At 39.0% G+C, this 22,231-nt stretch overlaps 2 protein-coding genes across 2 annotated transcripts; one reads left to right on the top strand and one right to left on the bottom strand.

The window, feature by feature from the left end:
- Positions 1–5,518: 5,518 nt before the first annotated feature.
- N7500_009410 (uncharacterized protein) lies at positions 5,519–6,537 on the top strand (the record flags this gene model as incomplete). Its single annotated transcript, XM_056680551.1, has 3 exons — positions 5,519–5,604; positions 6,111–6,120; positions 6,358–6,537. Coding segments are annotated over 3 exons (276 nt in total), but the record flags the coding sequence as incomplete, so codon positions are not given.
- Positions 6,538–18,826: 12,289 nt separating this feature from the next.
- Positions 18,827–19,318, bottom strand: N7500_009409 (uncharacterized protein; the record flags this gene model as incomplete). The annotated part of the gene is made up of 4 exons (XM_056680550.1): positions 18,827–18,917; positions 18,964–19,080; positions 19,105–19,210; positions 19,270–19,318. The coding sequence occupies 4 exons, from the start codon at positions 19,316–19,318 to the stop codon at positions 18,827–18,829; spliced, it is 363 nt and encodes a 120-aa protein (XP_056527932.1).
- Between the last annotated feature and the right edge of the window lie 2,913 nt (positions 19,319–22,231).

The following is a 22,231-nucleotide window of genomic DNA, read 5'->3' as shown; positions in this document are numbered from 1 at the left end:
TAGCCACGGAGGATATTTTAAGGACACTCAATTCCTATGGTTAGTTGGTTCTTTATCTTCAATTATATATTATTGCTTATGTTTACCCTTGGATTACTATATGACTTCTTGATTATAACTCGACAACACAACATTTATCTAAGACTTTTCTATTTTATTAGTTAAGATTTTTATGTTCAATTGACTTTAAAAATATACACTCATTTATATAAATGCCCATAAGTATCCGCTTTTGCTTTAACTAGGTGACTTCGGTACCCTTATAGTTCTATGCTAGAGATATAGAGGCTATTTGTGATAGATATGCCCTATTGATATCTATATTATCCTATAGGAAGACCTTGGATATAGTGACTAGCGTATAATAAAGAATGACGACGTTATATATCCTAAGAAAACAGTATTTCTTTTAAAAAGTTGATCGGCCAGTATAAGAACCTATTGACGCTGCTGTGTTGCCTAAACCCTCTCTATATCCGAATTAACTATTAGCTTGCTAAGAAAACATTATGGGTTATATTCTAACTTCCTCGCTACGAAGACTGCTTCCTAGCTGGATCTTTATTTAAGACGATTCCTCGTCCGTTAGGGGAAACCAAGAAGAGGACAGCGCTAAAGGCAGAAATATAGAAGCTGTGGGCCCTCTAGATATTACCCACCACTATTTCACGGTAGTATTCCCCGCTCGATATATATATCACTAATGTGCTCCTTCGTATATACTCAGTATATTTTCTCTAGATATCACTAGTTAGCCCGACCCTAACCCGTCGGCTCGAACTTTGACGAGTGATACCAATATTCTTCTAGATCCCTTCTCTACTCTAAGTCACCTTTAGATCCTTAAAGGGGTAACCAAGAATTCGCTACCTATTAATCCTTGTAAATAAGCGTTAGGTAACCTAGAAGGGGTTTCCGGAAACGCTGAAAATGTAGATCCAATTTAAGCCTAGCTATAGGGACTAGTTTTGGATTTTCAGCTTCTCGGTGAAATTTCTGAACTTAAGAGATATAGTTATATAGTATATTAGCTATAAAAACAGTCTATAGATTTTATTATAAGAGTACCTTGGCTGCCTAGTATATTAACGGTCTAGAATCTAAAGTAATAGACTATTTATCTACCTTTAAGTATGGATAACGACTTAATTTCCGAGCTTCTGATCTACACCCTATTGACCTGGTTTGCTTTGATCGTTTTCTCTATTTTTAGAACTCGACTTTGGCATATAGTAAGGTATTGCTGGAGTGGTTGTGTCCCATATATAAGTCCTGTATTACGAATTTTAAGTTATTCTATTTTAAGGAACTGATTATATCATAGGACTAAGATATCTCTCGGTCTCTATATAACCATTAGTTTGATATGTGGAACCTGTAAGTTCTAGAATGACCTATATCGTTTCCCCCTATTGACCAGAAAGTATAGTCGTTTTGGACTAATTGAACACAAAATATAAACCACTCGAGAATATATAAAGTAAGATAGAATTTAGAAAGACTAAGGCAGAAATATATAAATCGATTTTTGTATAGATCTTATTTATCTACGTTAATGTAGCCATAACTAATCAATCCTGCGAGACTTCCCTTACTTGAGTAAATAAAAGTGCTTCTTTTTAAAGTTTCTAATAGGAACAAATATCAATACAACCGGGGTTAGAAAGCTAGGTACTTTTCGCCTATACCAAATTAATACTAAGATGCCCACTATACCTTGTTTTTTAGATTCGAGAACACTTTTCCTGGGACGCCTTGAAGAGACAAAAGCAGGAAATATATATATATTACACTATATATAGAAACTCCCTAGGTATATATATATATTCTATATTCTATCACCTCCACACTAAATTATAGATCTTTCTCTGGATATAAAGTATTTTCGACGTTAGCTACCCCCACGACGAGTTATATAGGCCACGGCCGAGTATCTTAATTGACACACTATCGTAATGGCAAACACTATAACACGTGCTATAAAGAGGGCTGCTTCTACCCTCCAAGACACCTTAGGATTGGATTTTACTATTGTATAACTATCTTCTATAACTAATATATTTAATTGATTCTCGCTGATATTATAGTCTAGTCCGATCCTCCTATCCACTACGCCATGATATATATCGACCGCGACGGCAATCTTAGAACCTCTATATCTTAGTCTATCTAGGAACAAGATATAATTGTGTTTAATAGGGAGGCCCGCCAAAATTTCCTATTTGCCTCTAGGGGGAAAGGGTCATTCTTAAAGTTAGAGATACAAAAAGCGTTATGATTTACTATCGATCTACACTTAACTACTTCCTATAGCAGAATTGCTCCTCGATTATTAAGGTAGTTATAAAGTTTATCGAGCCGCAGAAGTAGGCTAAATACCCTTATAACGGTGGAAAGCTATTACTAGGGTCCGCTACGAGTGACCTAGAAAAGACCAAGCCTACGTGGTGGCCCTTAGGTATCAAGTATAAGCACCCTAAGTATATAAGGAAAGAAAGTATGTTTCTATCTATATAGGGATTCTTCTCTATACTAATATCTTGTGGGACTAGACCGTATCGAACTATTTCTTTATATTCTCCGCGAGCTAAGTGACTATAGTGTTACTGCCGATAAGTTTAAGGAAATTGTTACAAATACCAAACTAAAGGACCCAAAAAATGTCCAGACTATCTATAAGCTTTTGTGGGTTCGAAAGATAGAGTAACAGTTTAAGCGGGGTGAAGTCGGTATGTCCCGAGTACTCCTAGCATGATTTGTAGATAACTTACACTTCTTAGATATAAGTACGGTGATTTACGTCAAGAAAGCTAGCTCTAGCGCTAAGGGGAATAAAGAGGATCACTCTGCCAAGGTAGTCTCAGCGGTAATAGGAGCGCCTAAGTACAAAAAACAACGATCTACCCTGGCTAGAATAACAAAAGATCCTGCTTCTATATCAGTCGACACTCTTCCAGAAATCTTATCTATACCTCTCAAATTAGAGGATATCGACGATTTTAACTACGAATTACTGCCCGGATACGCTAACTCATTTTTGGAGCCTATGATAACCGACACTCCGGTCTCTATTGAGAACACCTTCGCAGGATTCCCCTCTGACAATAAGCAGACTAAAGCCCTAGGCTATTACGGTGTGCGGATAGATACAAACTCCTATCAAAATATCGCCAGCCCAGAAGACTACGGCTCACGAGCCACTAGTCAATCCCAGCCATACCACCCAGGATTAATTAGATACCCTAATAGGCTGCCACACATCTAAGTTTTAGTGGCCGTGTTAGACTTGTTGTTTTTTCATTCTTTTTTTTTTTTTTTTGGTTGATATAGATTGAAAAGCCAGAGGTATCAGTATAAGATAAGGGATTTCTTGATTTGATTTGAAAAGTCTCGAGAGTATAGATTTTCTAATACCATACTTCAATTTAGTTTTTACTTCCTAGTCTCTTGTCCGATGCTTTCTTTCCTATAGATCTTTTGTGTATTTTATATCTTTGGTTATTGAATATAGAATATATTGGGATGGTATAACTGGTTAATGCCTTTTTTATTCCAGCTAGCTATATTATATGTGTAAATAGCTCCCTATTTGAGAGTAGAGAATTAATACTTTCTTCTCCCCTCTCCTTGCTCCTTACGCTAACAGTAGTGGAATAATATACCAATTCAAAGGACTATAATATATATATACATGGATCTATTCTTCTACTGATCTTATTTCATTAAAATTGGCCTAACTATAATCAATTCTACGAGAGTCTCTTTTCACTTAACGAAAGGTAGATTCTGTAGTTTCCAATATAGGTTACAACAGAGGCGGAGACAATATAACTAGGGTCAGAAAGCCACGTGCCACCTACCTACACTAAAATAATGCTAGGACGCCTAATATACCCTGTTCTTTAGTTTCGAGAGCAATCTATGACTCCTTAAAGAGACATTTATACTACACTATATATAGAAAAGCCTTAGAAATATATATATTCCTATATATTAGCACTAAGTCCTTGAGTCTATTATTTATAACTTATATCATTCTTTGGATAGTATGGTATATATTTATTATACTATTCTTTAGGGGATTTTCTTTCTAAAGGATCTTTGACAATAGCCACTATATAACCTACAAAAAGCTAGTGTCTATTTTTATTTCTGCTAACCACCGAGTTAAATGGTTTTTTGCCTCCTTATTTTTCTAGCTATATTAGTAATACCTATTAACCCTACTACTGAAAGATTACTATAGCTTATAACTCGATTTTGTAAGTTGTTTCTGATATAATATATAGTAGATATCTGGCTAACTATCTAGTTAATGAGATAATGAGTAACCCTTAATTCATGATCGAGCACAGCGATGTCACTATATATATCGTCTCTACAGCCCCGTGGGTATATGATAGGCCTATTACTACCTATATACTGTACAATATTCTTTCTTAGTATATGGGGTATACCCCTCGGATATTTATTCAGAAATTAGTGGGGTTAAATAGTCACAATAAGGACTTAGAATATATAGTGGTGTTGTATAGTCTTCTGATGATGGATTTCCTGCCTCCTAGTGGTTTATATAGGTCTATTAACCGCATAATTTATTTGTATAATGGGGAGGACCTTAAACGTTATCTTGTGGATAATTTAGACGATAAGGATAGTAATTGGCTAGAAACTTAGCTATATAGAATTTCATATTAGCCGCACGATAGGAACTTAGTGAATTATTAAGCGCCTAGGGAAGATAGTCATTTTTCTGCTTATTATATCTACTTCACCTTAAACCACGAGTCCACTAGTGTAGTGTGGGAACCATAACCTACTAGGAAATTGGGTTAGGAGTAGTTTGTATATATCTAAGTTGGCCCCTGCGTATATGCTTTTTGCGGAAGTCCTTACGTATCTAAGAATATTGAGATCAATCTGGTATTCTATTCCTTATTTTGCCTAAGTGGTTATTCTAGGCCTATTTTAAAATATATATAGATCAATAGAAGGGACGCCTAGTTTAATAATTGCTTTTTGAAAACTTCTGTGCTATAGATTTCTAAGGATGTCTGTATCAGCGTAATCGTCTATGTAGATAGCTGCTATATAAATTCAATGAAGTTTAGTCAGGTCAATTAATTTCTCCTTAAGTCTAACGTAATATATAATATATTTATAACTCGCGATACTATTTGTTATATAATTAATGCGATATTCTCCTTATCTCCTAAAGTGCTAGAGAAAGAAGGCCCAGGAATATAGAGTGAGTAAATCGGAGATGTACGTGACGTATAAACGGCTGTTTTTATGTGCTTTAATATTAGAGGGCCTGCCCTCCTTTGAAAGTATGTCTGTTCTCGTGTGTAAATAAAAACCAGCTAGCCACAAGATATAAGAGCGTCCTGGTTCCCCTCGCAATTCCTTTACTAATATCAATCATAGAACATATATTTTCTTTAAAATGTCCACCATTCGATATAGCAACACCTATAAATTAACTTAATATTACCGCTTGGTCTTCTCGGAGCTTAGCCTAGTGGCTCGACGGGAAATATTGAAAGCGCTAGAGCGGCCAAATTTTAGTGGGAGTAAGGAGAAGCAGTCTATAAAACTTAGGAAGTAATCTATAAAGCTTAGAAAGCTAGGTAAGACCCTCGATAAGTATAAGAAGGACTAAGCGTGATTGAATTTAATATAGAAGAAGACGATATGTCTAAGCTTGTTAAGAGCTTACGTCTAGAGCCCCTGGTATATTTTGGCCGTGTGAAGAATGTTGAAGGCTTGATATAGCATGAATTAAGCCTACTTGAAGATATATTGTCCACCAGGAAAAGGGAGGAGTAATATAAGAACGGGGAACTTGGTACGATGCCCCGTTTACGTTTACAGCAATCTATTAACCGTGATAATAGATTCAAACAACTTTGTCTAGTATAGTCTATCTTTTATGGGAAAGTCTGGCAATATTTCTGATTCGAATATACTAAATATTTAAAGCTCCGTGCCTCGCTGTCTTGCCTTTTTATCCCTCTTCCTCCTAGTTTAATTGCGACTACTCTCGATTAAGCTAGACTGTCTGACACTGGCACAGGAACGCAAAGATAACAATAGCGCAGATCTAATAGCCTTATTACCGTGAGCAATATCTATCGGAGATAGAGTCCACTAGCTTTGTCATATTATCGGCCTCCTCTGACTAGGCCGATATAAAACTTAAGGTAAAGCGGTTTCTACATTTGAAGCTAAATTCATTGAACCAATACTGACAAATCGTAGTTCGCGGGAAAAGTTAAGGAGGCTATAGGGGAAGTTGCCTTTCCTATTCGTTAGGGTCCTATTATCGTTCTCTCCCTCGGTGACCACACAATATAGGGCACTAAGCTTACCTACCTATCTCGTAATACGGTGTCTCTCTTTCGAGATCTTTCGGATACCGACGAAACTAGGGTGAAATTTATGCTCTGCCCCCCCTCCCTCCGATTTATCCAAAGAGGAAATATAGGAGATCCGACCCTTTATACAGAAGCTACTACGAAACGAAATCCTTTTTGAGAAGGGATTAGTCAGAATAGAACTAGAAGTTTCTGTAGGGGGCTCGTTTATCTGGTAAGGAAAAAGTGGTGAACCAATGGGGCTTAATATACTCGGGCCAGAAGTCTTCGAATTCATGGCGCTCTAGGGGTTTTGTGCCTACTCTAGGATATCGGAGGTATTAGACGCGGGGCCTAGACAAAGGATTGCGTTAGTCGAGAGAAATAGGAAAGGATATAAGTTACTACTAATGCTTAATACTTGGACTTGAAATATAGAATTCGTTGCGCGTTATTAGGAATGCCGATATAGCTAGCTCTTAGAAGCTCTATAGCTTTGGTTTCTTCGATAAGGGGTAATCGGCGGAAAGTAGGTAGGACCGGGGCTAATATAGTTATAGTTCCCTTACCGAACTTAATCTTAAACCTCCTAAGCTTCCGCCTCTAGTGAAGGGCACTGTAAGTATTATGATTATCTAACCGCCCTAAGTGACGAAGGAAAGACGGTATCGGCTAGATACCGCGGACCTTACTTCCAGGATATAAACGGACTAATCCTTACGTACGTAGCCACTCTTCCTCTTCTAAGGCTAGAGAGGACTATTGAAAGATGGTTTGTAGGCGCAGGATCTATAAGCGTAAGCTCGCGTCTTGTGAAATAAAATCCACTAAACTTGGATATTCACCGGTTATACTAGCTTCCGCAATAGCCGGAGGGAGATTGACCTCTAAAAACCTTAAAAAATATTCTATCTGAATGGATAGGTCGTGAAGTAGACCCTCCGTAGTGACTGGTGGATTATAGCGAGCTAGTATTGTTAATAGGTGAACAATGGAGAACAATTTCCAGTTAGGTTCCTACTATAACGCTGATCGCGGAACCCTAGAAGTGACCGAGCGGGTATAGGGTAGAATATATTCCCCTTAGATATACTTTCTCAGAAATCAGGCCCGCTTAGACCCTAAGGCCTAGACTTAACTCGGCCTTTTAATAGTAGACTATACCCCTAAACTTTGGTCAGTTAGTAGTATTGTAGAAATAGAATTTTGCTATATAAGTCTTTAAGTCCAATATTCTTTTAGTTTATCTAAATAAGTATTTTCTGAACCTAGTATGAATAATTATCCTGCCTATAATCCTAGGACCTCCTTAAGTCTCTTAGGTCTATCCTTAGGTCTCTTAGATCTATTTTATGCCTGCCTAGGATAGTCAAAGGTACGAAGTGTGAATCCTTAGTCATTCAAAGCTAACCATAATAAAAGGTATAGGCACAGAGCGGACCAAACAAAGGGCTATATCCATTCTACGTGGCAAAGGACGAAGACCTACCTAAAGTAAGGCCTGATATTCTTGGTATATCCCTTGATTAGTATATTATTAACTATAATATATTAGGCAGTGTCTAAGTGATCGAAATCCGGGAAATATATTTTCGGGAGACTAAATTGGACAATACAAAGTTATACGTCGAGCTAGAGGTAGATAGGTACAGAGTAGTGCGGTGGTTAGACTTCAAAGACTTCGACGCCATCAATAAAGCAGACAATACCCTCACAAAGTTTAACCCTTTATTCCCACTCAAAATAAAGGTGATATAAGTGCTATATATTCAACACGCGAAAGGTTTATTGGATATAGCAAAGTTACATATCAAGCTAGAAGACGACAGAAAAATATATTATCCCTAGATAGACTACAGGAAATTTAAAGAGATCGCTGGTACAAGGAAAGCGCTTACGGTATTCCGTGAAAAAAGCTGAATTTTGTTGAATGGAAATTCTATATTATATAACGTCACTGTTCTTGATTTAATACAAATATCTATAAGTAAGAAAATCCCTAAAAACAAGAAGAAGAAAAGGATCACGGAGATATCCGATAAGACTCCTCTGTCTAGCCAGGACCCACGCCTCTAAGCCCTCCTCTAAGTAGATCCAGGAACCCCCGGTCTTTCTATAGGAAGAGCCCCGTCTCCCTTCGAAGGATACCGAGAAACGGAGTATCAGCACTCCGAGTCTAAGTCCTCGATATCGAGGGAGCCCCGTCTCCAAACTCCTTAGGTCCCTCCTCCACCGGTTATCGAGGCCCCGTAGGCAGTCTATTAGGTCTACTCTCCCACAATCGGGCTAGACTATCGGCCTACCTAGTACGAGCTAGGCACCGAGCCAGGCACCGAGCGACCTATACTCCCTCCGACTGCGCAGCGTCCCTAGGTAGTTCTATGGGTATCTAGTGCTCCCTACTAGGTACTAATACTAGATCTAGGTACCCTAGGTACTCTATTCTTTGATAGGAAAGATGTGACCGAGGCCCTCGAGAACTTTAAGAAGCTTTGTAAGAGACGTGGAATCGTGGACTCGGTATCGCTCTACGAGCTATTCCCGGATTACTATAAGAAGAATATCCGCTAGTAGGCAAAAGCTAACTAGGTATATCTCGCTCTAAACTAGGAGTAGTTTAAGTATAAGATCTATAAGGACTTTAAGGAGTAAGATAGTGAGTATCAGAGATTCTCGCGGTCCTCGCTAATAGATTTAGTGTACTAGCCCCACAAAACTAATATAGAGCTAAGGTAGTATATCTCGTAGCTCACAACGACCGCGTATATACTACTAAAGAAAGGAATGATTTTGGAGTGGTAGTACTGCGAATGGCTACTTTCTAGACTAACTAGCTGGCTTAGAGAGAAGGTGATTAGAAAGGAAAGAATTAGCTTCGAGGAGCCCTCGGCCATAGGGCCTATCCGGCTTCGCGGGGTCACAAAGGTAATCAACGAGGCCCTTACCACCTAGAGACTTTACGATAAAGCTATAAAAGCGGTTACCTAAGTTACCTACTATTAGTAGGTACAAGCTTATCCCTAGGAATACCTCTGTGATACACTAGTTCCTCCCTAGGAGTATCCTCGTAGGGCTAAAGAAGTGCGCTGGCAGGAGAGTTTTTCGGCCGAAAAGCCACTAGCTAATTATATATCAGGAAACCAGTAGGGACCGTAGAACGCACTCCGCTCTAAATCAAAGGGCTAAAGACCACGTATAATAACGAGGTTGTATTTCCTAGGGTCTGTCGATATGTTCTAGAGCATCTGAAGAACCTAGATAAGACACTATATCTTCTAGAGCTTGCCGGAATAAGTATTTCCGCGGAGAAATCTTAGTTTGTGATATAGGGCGTGGCCGTAGTAGGCTGGGTTTGTGACGGCGATGGACGTCGACTAGACAAAGTGAAGGTAGCGAAGATCATCGAGTGGCCTACTCTAATATTAGTCTTTGAAGTGCGCTTATTTATAGGGCTCGTAGTATACTTCTGGGTTATGATCTAGGACTTTGCCTAAATGGCTTCCCCTATATATCGTCTTTTGAAATCAGGAGCGTGTTTTGAGTGGTATGATAACCACTAAGAAGCCTTTACCTAGCTAAAAAGTGTTTTGTTAACCTTTCCCTATATATTACCAATCGATTATGACTTTACGCCGTTAGAGATCGTGATCGTAGTGGATACGTCGTTGAAAGGGTGGGGAGCTATATTGATAGAGGTACGAGATAGGGTTCGTAAGCCGGCAAGATATAAATCTAGGACCTAGTTAGAGACAGAGTAGTAGTATGATGCTGGTAAGTGTGAGTGCCGAGGAGTACTAAAAGCACTAAAAAAGTTTCGACACTAGGTTTATAGGGTCTACTTTACCCTAGAGATTGATGCCAAAACCTTGGTATCGTAGTTAAATCGATCCGCGACGGATTTGCTAAGGGCCTTAGTTACTAGCTGGATCGCGTGGATTAGACTATTTAAATTTGATATAAAGTATGTCCCTGGATAGTTCCACAGAGCCGCTAACAGCCTATCGAAACGACCGCTAACCATAGAGGAGCGGGAAGAAGGAGAGCGAGAGGAGGATATAGATGATTTTATTCCTGTAGAGATTAGCACACTAATAGTTATATTAAACCCGGTGGGTATATCTACTACTAATAACCAGGAGGTGATACCGAGCGTCGAGTAGGATTAGGATTAAGGTGATATAGAGACTTCTTGTGTCCTAGGCTCTAAATACTCTATCGAATCAGAAGAGATCGCGAAGTGGTATATAGCGTTCCGCTATCCGCCAGGGATACTAATCCGCCGCTATAACCAATTCAAGAGGGACGCCACGAACTTTGTCGTGCAAGAAGAGTATCTGTTCTATCGCGGGAAGGGAAATAATATGCTATTAAGACGGGTTCTAGACTCTCTGGACAATAGGAAGAGAGTGATTATCGCTAGTTACCCTATATACTAAGTTTTGCCGAGGACGATATTTGCCGAGGAGGATATTTGCTAAGGACGACAAAATTTCTCGAGTAGGATAGGAGACTACGTTAAGAAAAACCTAAGAAATATATAGGGAAAGGAGCATCACAATAAGGATGGTTTAGCCTGGAAATATATTAGGTACCCTATTGAAATCCTCTGATCTACCCTATACTATGATCCTATAAGCTAGCATACGACTAGACAATTAACTAGCGGAGGGCGGCCCGAAGTGAACGGAGGCTAAGGTTTCGCGTCTCGACCGGCAGGATCTAGGTAGGAAACCGGTGGAGGCAGCCTATATACTCAGCGTTATAAGTAGTACCCCGGGTGCCCTCTCTAACGATTTTATATACCCTCTGCCGAAAGCTCACAATAGCTCTGAACCAGTTATAGACCCTATCTTTAGTACCTATGGACTTATGTTTCGAGAACGAGAAGGTTGTAAAAGCTTCTGGACTACTGTCTAGTTTAATATCTATAGGAAGAGGTTAACGGTGTAGTAGCTAGTTCCTATAGCGAGAACGGCGAGAACACTAGCCCAAGGAACAAGAGATTAGTAAGCGGGCGACCAAGAAGAAAAATTAAGTATCCAAAGTCTATATACCGAGCAGCCGAAGTGGATACTATATTCGTAGATATAGTTCCGTGTAAGATACCGGAAGGCAGAGTAGAGTCTTCGAAGCTCGTCTACGAGCTCGGCGAGAAAAGGGGAGGGGAGTAGCTAAGTCGGAATAAAGGCGTTAGAGAGTAGGTTGGTGGAATCATAAGATCCCTATATCAGGTTCAACTAGGCGATTAAGGCAAGGAGCTCATAAAAATATCCCTCGATACCTATAGGGACCTAATGAAGGAAACGCGAGTTAGCGTCTCAAGTGTGAAAAAGAGGGAAGCATAGAAGATTACCTTACTTTCTCGTAAGCACTTCTAGTCTAATAGCAATACTAGCACTCATTTGATTCGCCTAAGTCCTAAAGACAGCGAAAGGCAAAACGGGACCCAAAGCTATGCTAGGATCCGGTGCGAGCCCGGTCGACGATATTGGCGTGGATATAGGTTAGGCAGGCCATGATCTAGGGGACTGCAAAAGAGAGCCGGGGATAGGGTAGCTACCTACCATCGGTGTAGGGAATGACCTATTGATCAGGTATATTTACCGACTCTAAGATGAAAGAAATAAGTCAGTCGGAGGCGCAGCCAGTTAGAGGCATAGTTAGGTGGACAAAAGACAAAGAAACCTACGGAGAGGCGTGGAGGTATAAAAGGGATAGGTGAAGGAGTAGGAGACTCTACGAACCTTGTGACAGAGGATATCGGAAGTAGGGTGAAAGAGATGCTTGGAAAGGAAGAAGTTAGGTTGGTAAGAGGTGAAGAGGTGACACTAAATAAAAGAAGTGAAGTTGAGTGAAAGAAGTGAAGTTGGTAAGAGGGGACACTAGGTAAAAGAAGTGATGCTAGGTAAAAGAAGTGCGCAAAAGTGATGCTAAGAAACTACGTTTTAGGCTAAAAGAAAGGCTTATTTACTCTCTATATCTCTGAAAGTATGGTGCTTTATTATCCTAGTAGATAGGCTCTTTTCGGCCGAAAAGAACTTATCATAAGCCTAGACTTAAGATAGGATAACTCGGTTTAAAAGCCACAAGAACGGCTATTTTCAAAAGTCAACTCTAAGATCCTAAGTGAATATACAAATATTATTATACGCCTACGATATCGAAGCCTAGACTAGGGTAGAGTCGTAATATATTTCAGTCTCTTACCCAGGCATTTGGTTCGACAAGACATTTACTACTACACGACATATATCGCGATCCGCCCGGATTATGTATAGAGACTAATAGCCTTCCCTTACTACACTAAGAGCGCGTATCTAGGGGAAGTCATAGGGTTTACGTATATTGATTTAAATATTAGTGACTTCCTAGTAACTAGATATAGTGGAAACGTAGTATAGGGCTCTATATCCTTTACCGATAAGGATAGTGAGAACTATACAATTGTCCTTCGGAAAATATATTTATACCTTAAAGAATAGTGGTCTAAGATTTCTAGCTACTTGGAAGCTCAAACCTTAGGCTATACGATTATGGTCTACCCTTGGATATAGGGGAAAGAAGAAGAGCGATTTAGAACCTCCTTTGAAGGGGTAATCTATAAGACTAGTGATATCCGGTTAACCCTACTAGTGTTTCCACACAGCTCGATAGGGCCTACCACGCGTCTAAGAAGAGCGATAATACTATGGTTTAGTGCTATCTACGAAGACTATAAGCGAATAGAGACTGCTAAAGCCGGGACGTAGAGCGAGATTTCCGATGCTTACCGGGATATACGGCTGTCTCCCCGAAAGCCGTTAGGGGAATCGAGTCAGAAGCGTGTAGTTAGGGATCTCCCCTCGTTTCTAGGAGTATCCTACCTTACTGGTCTCGGGGAGCTCTCTAATACACTAGGGAGGATCAAATGGTCTGAATGGTCTATTGTCACTAAGCTTAACGTCCTGCTTAGAGAAGATAGAGCTACCGCGCACTAGTGGGTTGCTTAATGGCGGCTTCGTGCTTCGAGGTAGTTTATAGAGGGTTTTATAAGGATTGTTGCCGCCGAGAGATCTATATACGGGAACCGATCGTTCTTTTGTCTTTTGAAGGAAGGGGAGCCGATTCTGAAGGTATACCTAGACTACTAGAAAGAGGTAGTTAGTGATGGTGATAGTGATAGAGAGATTGATAGGGGCTCTATGGTTGATAAAGATTGACGGAGGTTGTTAGAAGAGATGTTGCCTTATATTGTTTTATATTGTTTATTCGTTATGTAAGCGAGCATTTTGATTTTGAGGTTACAAGTAGTAGATAGATATAGATTGAAGAAACACACTCCTATACCCCTCTAAATCCACTTCTTAGACAGTGCTTCTAGGCCCCTTTTGTATGTAAGATTGAGTATAAAGCCTAATTACGAGTGCCGAATCGACCTATATACTAAAGGGTATACAGCCTTAAGCGTTCCCCTCTTCAATATATATATAGAGCCTATATTTGTAGCAACCGATATCTAGTCCCTAAGCACTATAAAACGTCCACGACAGTATGTGGTAGAATATTATCTTAATCACTACTTTACTCTATAGTCTAAGTTACTATACCAAATCTTGTGGTTTCTATATATATTAGAGGAACTACTACCACTATCGAGGGGATAAGGTAGAAGAAGAATCATGATAAATTAGAAGTGAGAAATGTAGGGTCTATATACTCTTCTAAAACCATCTAAACAAAGGCTCAATCTAATAAACAAGCAATTTAGCAAATAGGAAAATATGGGAGATAGTCCAACGATATAACGACACTAAAGTATATAAATACGAATTTAATTAAATAACGCCTCCTGATATACTTATCTCCGTACACGCTTTATATAAATAGAGGCTATACTATCCCGATACTTTCTTTTGAGTGATCTAGAACATGTTGGGCAGTTCCGGATCTTCTAGTCGCTCCTATAGTCTATGAAAGGAGAGTCGATGCCCTGCTGTATTACAAACTATTACATAGTTTTGGGAAAGCCGCTTATCTTCCTTTCGATGCCCTACGCTAAGCGTAGCGATATTGTGACAATTTCTATAGGGTGTCGGATATAAAAGGAAATATATTTGTTATAAAGGGCGCACGTTTGACAACCTTATAGATCCAGCGAGGTAAGGGTCTTGTTCGTAGTAATAAACTCTATCTTAGGCTGATATAGAGTTGTAAGAGCGTTGACTATGTCTTTATAGACACCGCGACACCGAATTGAACCTTTATATAAGTAAAAGCCTCTATTATAGGTAGGCGAAGTATCGAGTTGGAAGTAGAAGTTGGAGACTAAAAGTGCTGTTGTAACTTTAATAAGCTGACCTTATGGGCGTAGGTGTATTTGCTCTTTCTATAGCGGTATACTTTGAATATCGTCCAGCCGAATTGGGAATGGTAGCTCGATATTCAAACGAAAGAAATCTTGCCTATATTGCTTATCCAACCTATTTCTGATATCACTATATCTAGTGTGTCTATCAAGGAAGTCTATAAAGGAAGCCTATAGCCTCTGTATAGAGTGGGTTTTTCTCTTAGGCAGGCCCTTAGAGGCTTCTCCGGTCCCTAGTGAGATGACAATATCGCGAGATATATTTTTGTCCTAAATATAGGTAGACTCCTATATTGCTAGTTTAATGGGGTTAGGGAACCCAAGCCCACCATCCTAATACTCTTGACTGTTAACTATAATAGGCTTAAAAAAACTAGACTAGTGATTAACTAGGAGAAGTAATATATAGATATGGACGTATGGATATATATAGGGGCTACTATTGTTACACAAGCTCTATTTAAGTTTAGCACAATTCTGTAAGAAGTATGATTGGATATCAACTTACGCTTACTATAACGAAGCTTCGTCCCTATTGTCTTTAGGTCGAACCACTATATACCCTAAAAGCCATTAGGAAGATAGAGAAGGATTTCTAAAATTGTATATACCTGTCGGTTATGCTAAACCGTTGTAGTTTATGAATATTAAACGTTCGTTCCCCCTAGATATTGTAGTAAGTGCCACCTTTGTCCCTGATGCTGTGCTAGGGATATAACTAAATAAAAGTCCTGGGAAATTCTCTTGAAGGGTACCTTCTAGGAATCGCTTATTGTATATTGTATCGCTAGTTATATATTTAACCACTACTTTTAGTTTGCCTAATACGGACCTAGAGATTAAGAAATATCGATAGGTAAGGGTCTCGAATACACTGGTACAATAGGAGATAGGCCACTTTTGGTGGAATTTGGCCAGTATAGTCAGGCCCCCTGGTCTGTTAGTCATATATTGTGTATAGGATACTATTTATTGAAGACTTACCGGAGCTTGTACTAACTACAAGATCAATCATATCGTAGATTGGGCAATCTCTAAGTAATTTCTATAGTTTACCTAAGAACTCGAGGGGCGTTATACCTCGCGTACCACCGCTATTAATGCCTATAATCCTTACTCTAGCTGTTGGTGGCTTGATATTAACTAGCAATTCACTGTTATCACCAAAAAGGCAATCTATCCGGACTTGACTATCCGATTTCGGAAGATGAATGCTAAATATAGTAGCACATATATTATATATAGAGTGGCTATAGCTCAAATATCTCTCGGGGGGGGCGGAAAAGACACTAGATATAGACTATGTTTATTATAATCTGTCGTAGGAAACTACTATACCTTTGGGCGTTCGCTTGGTGAAGCTATGTAGTATCCGTATATCTATCCTCTAAAGCCTCGAATATATGGTTATATTGATTTTGTACCTCTCGATCTAAATAGGTAGAACACCGTGGTCTATATAAAAATTAAAATGCCTTATTGTAATGGGACCTATATAGGCTACGGTATATCAAATATAGGTCGAAGACTATAGAAAGTTAGGAGACGATATATGTGGAATCTAACACTCACAATATATCCTTTTCGGGTACGTATTTATTATGATACTAGAGGTAATAAATACTGCGACTATGTTGTATAGAATCTTGAACTAAACGCAGAGCTTAAGAAACTTCTATAGATATATATAGTGATCTTCCCTGATAGGACTTATATCTCTCGAGACCCTAATGAAGTCGAATACCGCTCCTGGGTTGTGTGCGGTATACTTTACTACTAAGTTGAAGAAATATAGAAGGTAAGAGGCGGAGAAAAGATATCGGAGACTAGATTTTATCTCTCTTGATTCTTCTATATAATATCGAATCTCGGCATATAACTGTTGATAGCGAGTGGATAGAGAAAGGTATTTACCTACTAGTTGGAATATTTTGAGTGTGGAAAAGCTTGATAAAAGTTAGTGCCTAAGGTTGGATGAGGTTAAGTAGTCCTCTATATAAGCCTCACTAAACTTACTATCCTCCGAAAAAATGATAAGTAATCTAGGAAGCGTATCGGAAGGTAACGAAGAAGTATTTTGAACCTCTATCCACGCTATTAAGTGTAGCCCAATTACCTCTAAAGTCTAAAAATCATCCGCAAATATATATATAATATCGCTAAAAGTGAAGACGAGTCTAGAATATAGAACGTCGACGATAGTACGTAATATAGTTGTGTGCTATATTGTAGTATAAGATATAGTTTCATAGCACTATATATAACTCTTTTCGGAAATAGGAATTTGCAATAGGTTACTATCGGCAAAAAGCATAGGATTATCGCTTATTAAAGACATCGTATCAATCCGTAGGTTGATATATACTCGATCTCCTCGATGTATATTATTTCGATTGAAGATATTCCGCATCGCCTTATCTTTGGTTAATATACCCAAAAAGAGACAAAGCTGAGGGCGTTGAATGTCTGGATTAGGCATTTCGCGAACTAGAGTGCTTAGTCGATCGGTTCTTTCTATAATGATCTCTCTTAAATCACTGTTCTCTATAACGCGAAGCCATCCGGTATGCTTATAGGAAGCCATTGTTTGATATCTTATACTTTGCGTGGAGTTACTTGAATTTATAGTATATTGGGAGTCTTTGATTGTAGTAAATGGTAAATGGCCAAATATAAGATTGTTTCAATATGTAAATTGAGTACACTAAAAATAACGTACAAGAATATGTGGATCAAGTCTTTTCGCCCTTTTAAAGATTATCTAGGATAGCGGATAGCTACCGGTTTAAGGTTTCTATGTTTGAAATGTTGTTCTCGAGCTGTTTGATTATAGTAATTATCTTTTCGACCGATTGCAGAAAATCGTTAGTAATTTCGATATATTCTCGACATTTATTATATAGAGCCTTTATGAAGTCCTCTTTTAAGAGGATTGTGGGATCTGGATTTGCTGGTTTCTTTGACTATTAGATATAGGATTTCAGTAGGTAATATCTTAGAACTCATATCTATTGAATAGTTAAATCTTTAGTAAACTCTAATTTATATTGGTAGTATACAATATTTTATTTCAATCAACCATTATATATTAGCCGCTGTGATTATATTCTACGGATCTTAGCCGGTAAATACAATATCCTAGGTGGCCACTAGAAAGAATCATTAAGAAAGGGCTTATTAATATAACTCCTATAAGTAGAGAGACCTATAAAAGGCCGGCATAGGGGTGACGCCTACAAGGAGTAACGCCCACGAGGGCCTATATAGGGTGACACGCACGAGAATACCTAACCACGGCACAAAGAGACCCTAGGAAATGTAACTGAGGGGTAACTATCACCGCATGACTTATTTAAACTTTCGGCCCCACTTTGATTGTTCCGATAAGCGTTATCCCCGAACTAATAGGTTCCGTCCAATATTTACGGCTAGTACGTAATTAGTAACACCGATAAGGCCGAATAAGCCTTATAAAAATAACCCTGGCGAGGGAGCAACGCGAAGGAAAACAAGGGAAAAGAAATAGTTATATCTAGGAGGTTCCCTACGTAGGAGACTTGATAGGGCGGACTGCTACGCGAAACAGGGGGGACGGAGCGCCCTACGAGGGGAAGAAAAAAGTGATTTCTGCGATGTCACGTTAAATAAGGTGGAAGAGATAAGGTATTTTGATTGCGTAGGAGGCTCCCTACGTAGGACACTTTTTAAGGCGGACTACTGCGCAAATTATTGCCGAACGTATTACGCCTACGCTATATAAACCCTGTCTTGTCTAATTTAGCTCGTGGGCCGGATCGTCAGCCAAGACACTAAATCGCAAGCTAGACTATTTATGGCAACCCTCGTCGCGCCACAACGCGGCGTGACTGATATTTAGGTACCTATGGTATATTAGTGTGGTATATTGCCCGTAAGGCCGATCTAATTGTAGGATCTAGAATTAATTTCCTATTAGTGTGCTTGACGCGGCCAATATACGCCGAAGACCACTTAGATTTAACTGTATAGCTAAATAAAACTATTACAACAAGGAAACTACTCTACTAATCAAAAGGATTATCGCCTTAAATGTCTTTCTACTCCCTCTATCCGGATAGTACCGGATCGAACGGATTATTTTGGAGCCTTAGTCAGGAGTCCCTCGATAGACGTGCCAAGTTATAAGAGAAATAGCTAAAGGTTCTCGAGGTAAGCCTCTAAGTCGGCGATCCTTCTGCCTAAAATTAGTATTGGTTGGAGAATATATCTATTTAGTAGACTAACTTTTGCTTCTCCGTAATCCTAGTATAGTTAGTAATAATTTCAATTATGAGGTAAGAAGGGGCACTATACCGGTCTTCCAATCTATTAATATAGTCTTTAAGCTTAGTGATCGATTCGCTTAATACCTTAACGTTATATTACGGTATCGGACTAGGTAATAGCTCGGGTAGTGTACTAATCGCTTCCACTTTCTCTTCGATTGGAGCTAGTGGGCCAAGTGGAAATAGGTCTAGATACTTGTATGGCTCTAGGTACTTATCCAAAATTTGGTCCTATGAAAATGTTTTATCGCTACCTAGGGCGTACTAGAGATCAGGGAACTCATCCCAATCTTCGCCCTATCTAAGAAATTCATCAAAATCGGCGGATTCTATGCTGGTGATATATAAGATAAGAAATAGTGTAGTCGGTTGAATTTATCTTGTTGTTCCTACGTAACCTACCTGACAACCGGGATTTAATTGGCGCTTATTCCGCGGCGTAGCGCCCACGTATGATTGTAAATTTAGAAATTATTGCTTTAAAAGGAAGATCGCGCTAGCGAGACGCTCTTACCTTAGATTGTCTATTTCCTCTAAGCTAACTATATCTATATTATCACAAAGCCGCCCCGATGACCGCCGAACCGAACGCCCTAGGTTATAACAAACAATACTATAAGGAGGAAGAATAACTTCTGATTGTCCTTAAGTAGCTAGGTAGACTCTTATAGTCAGAAATTGCGCTTAGATTCAACGAAAGTGTCCCAGAAGACCGATATAGAACTATATCGGCCCTAGAGAATAAGTGGCGATAGTTATAAAAGACCCACTAGTAAGACGATGTCACTCTAGGTTAGATTGTTGTTTCTAGTTTCTAATTTTGGTATAGCTTGGTCAACCTTTCTTATATCTTCCTAGAGTAGGGGTAGTAACTCGGTGGATAGCAGGGGATTAGGAAATGATCTACACGGAATATGATTTCGTATTATATAGATATTAATATACGCGCTTAGAATTTAAGCCTTGCTTTTTTCCCCTACGGTTCTAAGTAGTCATAACTATTTAACCCCCTTCCTACTAGGGATTCTATAGAATTCCTATCCCTCAAATTAATCCCTCTAAATAAATCTATTACGATAGAAAACCAAGCTATATATATATACAATTTTTTGACTATTTGATAATTCCCCACTAATAAGTCAAGGTGAACTCCGAAAATGTTCTCGTTCCTTTGAGCGTCATACACTGGTTCTTCCTGCGCGAGTAAGTAGATACTCACTTAATCACAAACCTTCGAAAGTATAGTTTATCTCTCGAGAGCTTGCTATATACCTCGGGGTGGAGAATATAATATATCATTATTGAGAAAAATGCCCTATTAGCACACTATGACTAACTATATATAGACTACTTAAAACTTTTCGAAGCCTATGAGCACCTTGAGAAGCAAATCAATTATACTGGATTAGGGATTATAGATCTTCCTCTAAAAGAGCGCCTTATATCTGTAGATATCACCACCGAGGGAGTATGATATTTCCTTCTGAGAATGTTTTATTTGGAATGTTTTATTTATTCTTAGTTATATGGTTCTATGATATATTTGCCTGTTGAAATATAACATAAATTGAACAAAGTTTATCTGATGATATCCCTATTCCTCGTTATCGATTTAAGAATGTTGTATACTGGGGTGTTATAGCTTCCGACACGTTTGCGATATAGCTATCTTTCGATGTGTGTGAATAACATCGGCTAATGAGTCCTTTGAGTTTATTTTGGCATTGAGACTTGATTTCGATGTGGCTTGTATATTAGGTTGTTGATAAGCACTATCCTTACTATCTAAAGCATTAGACACCGAGGATTTGATTTGAAATTTGGCGATATAGTATTGAAACTGGCGCCTTGTGATAGCCTAGCTTTCCGGATAGTTTCTGTTCTAGATTATCTCCCAAACAAAGTCATATATATCCTTATAGCGCGTAGTTAAGCGGTAGAACTTCATATCTCTAACTACTAGGTCTAGCTAAATACCTACGCGATAAAGATTATACACTTCAATATAGCTAGTGCTAGGAGGACGATTCAATACCCTTTTGTTCTGTCGGTTAATTGCGAGATTTATCGATATTAACTACTCCTTTGCTCTTTCACGTTGATCGTTGGGTTCCTAAAGAAGGGATATAACAAATCTAGTCGACTGGTTCTATAGGTGCTCGTAATAGCTAGTATCGATGGCTAGGTAAACTCCCTTGTTGAGGTGCGTGATAAAAACACTATACGGCCTATTTTGAGGATCGTGTTGGGAGAAGCCTTCGCTAGTGGTTACTTTTAAGCGAAGTCCTATAGGGGGCGCCAAATATATAGGGGCTAAATCTATAGGGAGGCTATTTAATAGGGCTTAATTAACAAATTATGAATATATGGAATAACGCAAAAATACTGTTTGGTATAAATGACACTTTTCCCCTTTTACCTACTATAATATTTGTATATAGCTACCTTCGGTATATTTAAATGATAATTACCCCTAAAGTATATTCTGACGTTGAGAGTTATAAATATTCTCGCTTCACAGAGACTAAAAACACCTATTTACTAACTTCTATTGTTAATAATATTAAATCGCAATAACAGAAGTGATAAGTCCCTGGTCGACCTTGAGAGTATAGAAGGCCAAAATATCTAGGCCGTATCGAGAAGCGAGAATAATAACCGTAACAACGTTAATAACCGCTACCGCCGCCGTAATAACTCTAATTACCGTCGCCCTAGGGAAGATTCCCCTAGTGGTATTGAGTAAGAGAGCGATACTGAACCGGAAGCCGAAAATAATCAGCGAAATAATGCTAATAACCGCCGCCACCGCACTAACTCCTATACTAGTGACGATAACCCTCCTAGTATTAAGCGCGTTAGGGGCGATACTAAAGAGGAAGGCGAAAATATCCCGGTTTACGAAGGGAATATCTCCGATAAGGATAGCGAGACAGAATTGTTCCTTCAAACTATATGGCTAATATCGGAGCTACTAGATTATACCGCGGAAATATCCGGCCTACCGATAGAAGGAACTGTGCTTGCTTGGCGTGGAAATAGCCCCGGGAAATCAGTGATAGTCGGATATATATATAGCGGGTCCGTAACTACGCGATTAATCCTAGCGGCCTGGCGTTTTATTCCCTCTCGAGCACCTAATATTTCAGAACAAAGCCTTAGCCGCCGAAGGGACTATATCCGGACCGAACGAGATATTCAAGGTTAGGGAATTGTCGTATGGCGAG

Source organism: Penicillium coprophilum (genome assembly GCF_028826855.1).
Source record: "Penicillium coprophilum strain IBT 35676 chromosome Unknown utg000006l_segment0_segment0, whole genome shotgun sequence".
Classification (NCBI taxonomy): Eukaryota; Fungi; Ascomycota; class Eurotiomycetes; order Eurotiales; family Aspergillaceae; genus Penicillium; species Penicillium coprophilum.
The sequence above is the reverse complement of the archived record's forward strand: the minus strand, read 5'-3'. Positions and strand labels throughout refer to the sequence as shown.